The following is a 4,713-nucleotide window of genomic DNA, read 5'->3' on the forward strand; positions in this document are numbered from 1 at the left end:
GTGGATGCTCCCCAATTTTTATGTAATTTAATGTGTTAGTTTTTAATTTGTATTTTTTAAAATTTTAATATGATTTATTTTCTTATTTACTCAGATTCAATTTCTAAAAATATGTTTAATTTATTGTGATAAAACTAAAAAATAAATATTTTTATTATTAGATACATCTTGGTCTTATAGTGATAATCAATGAATTAATTTTAAACTTTATTCCTATTATTTCAATAAATTATTACCAATTCAACATGATTATTAAAAAAATATCCACATCATCGTATACTTTTTAATTATGTTTATTAGTTAAAACTAAACAAAATTCTATTAAGTAATATAACAAGATTTTTTTAGTTGTAATAGTTAAGTATTTATTTTGAAGTTTCACAGAAAAAGGGCTAAATACATCAAGCAGATGAAAAAGCAATCTGTCATATAGACTATCTTTAACTTTATAGATGTTAAAATAATTTCTTTCTTCCTTCCTTCATAAAACTTTGTAACATTTAAAAATCTCAAAAACAATTATAATAAAAAACTAATATGTTTCAAGGAAGAATGATAATTTATATGGAAAACTTTGATATCTTAAAGGTGCCATTTTTTTAAGAATAAAATATTTTAATTATAAATTTTGAAATATTTTGAAAAATTATTTTGAAATCTTACCTAAATTTCAAAAATATTCTAAAATTTACCCTTGTAAAAATTTTGATCAATAAACGAAACACCTATCCAAGAAACTAATTCCTGACGGATCCATTTTCTGATAAGAAACCAGGACTTTCTGATAAGTTCAGTGTGTTATAGGAAAATTATTTGGAACCAAAGAAATCAAACAATATTTTATCTTATTGAGTAAGAATTCATCGATCAGGAGCTAATCACTTATTACTTAATGAGAGTTATAATGAGAAGCTGGTCCTTTTCCAGAGGTTATAACCCGAAAGCACAGAGGATACACCAACAAACAACCAGGTGAGGAAGGCCATGCTCACAGAGGCCGCCGCCATTTGCGTGTAGATATTACTGGCTCCACCATTCTGATTGTTTAGTACGTAGGTGCGTACAGCCGCCGCAGATGCACAAGACATCAATAAATACGCCAATATCTACCAGCAAAAATTAAGGCAATGATAATTAATAGCGGTAGTTTAGAAAGTTATAGAAATTCTGGTTTTATTTAGAGAAAATTTGGCAAGGATTTTTGTAAATCAAAATTATAGTTGTTAAACTTCAAAATTTCAGGCATTCTACATGTTTTTAATAGTGCTGAATCTATTTCCACCATCATAAACACATTGAAACATTATCTCTACAAAAAATTTTGAATTCTTTTTGCCCGGATTCCAACCACTTTTGACTGTGAAAACAGACAATCCAAACAATTCCTCCACCTCAATAAACAACTCCTAATTAATATCTCCTCAAATTAATTTAACCCAGTTAGTAATTGCATTGGAAAGGGGAAACGAGTAACTAAACATATAGTTCTATAAATTCTGACCTGATCGCAGAAGAAATCCACGTAATAGAAGAAAGCGTAAATCCTTTTGGTTATGAGCTCATAAATGGCCTTGGCAAGCTGAAGCGCCAGGTAAAGGGAAGCTATGAGAGCAATGGAGAAGCAATAACTGTCCAACATGCTTAACAAAATTAGTCTCTATTTTGTACCGTATTTATAGACTCGTTAAAAATTCTGCAACATGAAAAGTAATGGGTAAAAAAATTGAAGTATAAACATCTAAATTATCTGTCATAAATCTTTGACGGGTTAAATTACAGTTTTAGACCTAGATGAGGTAAATGGCCAACCTTCAAATATATAAGATATAATCTTCATTTTTGTGAGTGTTAAATATATTTTTCTCCCAAAAGGGAATTTATACCAAAAAAAAAATTGATGTTCATCTTAATATCATTAATATATTTTTTTCCTGTGGTAGTTTATATATATATATATAATTTTATATGCGACTTTTTTGTTTGTGGACAAGAGATTAAGTCTGTCAAGATATACATACTCTAACCCCTTTTCTTTTAGTTTTCTTAGAAAGAAATACATGCTCTTAACCATTAAACCCACTCAAACTATATATATAAGTGGTTTAGCATATCAACATTCAAAAATATTAAGAAATATCATTAATAAAAAATTTCAAAAATTATCTATGACAAATGATATCCAATATGAAACAAATAATAAGGCTTGCAACTGAAAAAATGCCATTTTGAATGTGCAAGCAAAACAAAAGCTTCAATAGAGATCACACAAAACTACTAACAAATAATTACTTTTATCAACTAAGTATTTCTGTTTTTTCCAATTTCCTAAATTTTATTCAATTCCCATAGCTTTCAAATATCGTTCAATTTGGGTATATTTTTGGTACTAATGAATTATACCAATATTATTTTTTGATGATTACTAGCACAACCATATAAATTAAATAACTAGTAAATGTCTATTATATCACAACACTTACTTTATAATAAATCTCACCTCATTAAAATTAAAAAAATCATAAAACTAACTAAATTATAACTTTAGTATTATTATTATTATATTAGTTAAACATATATACATTTGAAAAACATGGAACAAGATTGCTATATTTGGTTCCATATTTTCATGAAGGTTGTTAATTGTAAATGTGGTTTGTTACAATATTATGGACCATGTCTTATCAATAACACAGGCCAAAAAATCTGTAAGTCATTTCATATGCGCTTTTTTTTTTTTTCTAAAGTCGGTAAAAGTATATTATTTCACAAAGTTACATAAAATACAAAGGTCTGTATAACTAGATAGAACATTTCGCTTTTTGCTTGGTATTATGGACCATGGTTTATCAATAACACATGCCAAAAACTCTATAAATAATTTCATATGACACTTATTCATATGACAATTAATAATATGACATTTTTTTAATTAAAATAATAAAAAACAATTATTTTGAAGATATTATATGGATAACACATGCCAAAAATCTATAAGTCATTTCATATGACACTTAATGGTATGACTTTTTTTAAATTAATTATTTTAATTAAAATAATAAAAAACAATTATTTTAGAGATATTATATGGAAATTAAATCTTTACTATTTACTTTACATATACATATATATATACTTATATATATAGATAAATATAAAACAGTGAGGAATTGAACTAATGATTTTACATCAAAGAGTGTATTAACAGAAAACCAAATTACCATTAATCTAAAACTCGTAAACATATATATATATATATATTAAACAATTAAACACGGAAATTAAATTTAACAACATACCTATATTCTCCAAAATCAGTGAAACTCCAGAGGAGACTCTCGATTAAGATGCCGACCGCTGTGTCCAAGTAGTGGTTATTGGAAGCCATGATAACGAATGAGAGGAAGGAGAAGAGAAGTGCAACAGATCTCAGCGCAATATTTGCTATCCCCATCATGTGCTTGTCTCGACGCCTCCCTATAATGGAACTCGGCGCCGATCCTGCAATATTTGCAGACGTTTTAAGTGGTTGAGGTGAGGCTGAGTATGATTGTGGCGTCGCCTGCGGATCATATTGACCGCCTTCGGGCTCTGTAAACCCCGAATTCGCATGGTCCCCTACTTCGATGCCCACTTCATGTGGACCTGCTCCTGCTTCTCCTACAGGCGCCAAAGGTGGTGTTGGGCTCATCGCTGTAATCGATCACTATTTCCTCAAAGCTTCACCTTATTCTTCCTCACACTGATGCACATGATGTTGATAACATTGAACAATATATTGGTGTTTCAGATGAAGGGAAGCCTGCTGGCAACGCGCTGGCCTTGCCCTTCACTTAAGGCACGTATAAAGTCAACTGCAGGAAAAAAAAAATCAGGCACCCCGAGGGCAACCAGATCTTGGTTAAACAATTCAAGATTATATATATATATATATAAAAGCAGTAATAATAGTTGAATATCTAATTGCTCTCCGTAGGAGCCAGAGTGCTGTGAACCTCTTTTGTTTGACTTTAATTTCCCCACTTGGCTAAAACATTTTATTTTGTCCCAGCGGTGGTATGTTAAATATTCGGGATTTATTATTTTTCAATGGTTCATTCGCAATTTTGATGGTTGGGATTGAAATAATATATATATAACATATTTTTTTATTATATAAAATTTTAATGATTGAAATTAGTTATGTTTAAAGAACGGATCATAAAAATACTATTATCATATATCTATAGTAATATATAGAAATTAAAATTAAAGATTAAGATTTATTTTTAAAATAGTTAAGTTTTTTTAATTAAAATTGATTGATCAAATTTTAAGGATTAGTTTAATTGGAGCAATCTGAGGTCCACCCGGACCACTTCCCTGACTGAATTCGATTGGGACCTTCCATCTCGAACTGAGAAAGAACCACGACCAATAAATGAATATGTCGGAGTCAAAGAACAACCAGATGCGGTCATTGTTAAGTACCTCACTGACTGGGAGGTCACAGGGTCAATTCTCCTCTATGCCCTTGGGGTTAAGTTCAACTGGGTTGTTAAGTACCTCGCCAATTGGGAGGTCACAGGGTTGGGTCAATTCTCCTCTACGCCCTTGGGGTTAAGTTCAACTGGATTGTTAAGTACCTCACCGATTGGGAGGTCACAGGGTTGGGTCAATTCTCCTCTACGCCCTTGGGGTTAGGTTCAACTAGTCGAGTCCACATTGTTTGTTAAG

The 4,713-nt window shown here is 30.3% G+C and overlaps 1 protein-coding gene across 1 annotated transcript; it reads right to left on the bottom strand.

The window, feature by feature from the left end:
• Positions 1-899: 899 nt before the first annotated feature.
• Positions 900-3,724, bottom strand: LOC149226812 (CASP-like protein 4B3). The gene is made up of 3 exons (XM_089380303.1): positions 3,297-3,724; positions 1,502-1,628; positions 900-1,106 (listed from the first exon to the last, which is right to left on the bottom strand). Exons 1-3 carry the CDS (start codon positions 3,686-3,688, stop codon positions 900-902), a joined length of 726 nt encoding a protein of 241 aa, XP_089236429.1. The 5' UTR covers positions 3,689-3,724.
• Between the last annotated feature and the right edge of the window lie 989 nt (positions 3,725-4,713).

The sequence above is a fragment of the Pinus tabuliformis genome, chromosome J (assembly GCF_031772625.1).
Source record: "Pinus tabuliformis cultivar Carrire ecotype Pingquan chromosome J, CPIR1, whole genome shotgun sequence".
NCBI lineage: Eukaryota > Viridiplantae > Streptophyta > Pinopsida > Pinales > Pinaceae > Pinus > Pinus tabuliformis.

Coding starts and splice junctions, on each gene's coding strand:
- LOC149226812 (XM_089380303.1), bottom strand. CDS start 3,688: ATGAGCCCAACACCACCTTTGGCGCCTGTAGGAGAAGCAGGAGCAGGT. Junction 1,629..3,296: donor ACTGATTTTGGAGAATATAG/GTATGTTGTTAA, acceptor CATGTTGGACAG/TTATTGCTTCTCCATTGCTC. Junction 1,107..1,501: donor TGGATTTCTTCTGCGATCAG/GTCAGAATTTAT, acceptor TTTTGCTGGTAG/ATATTGGCGTATTTATTGAT.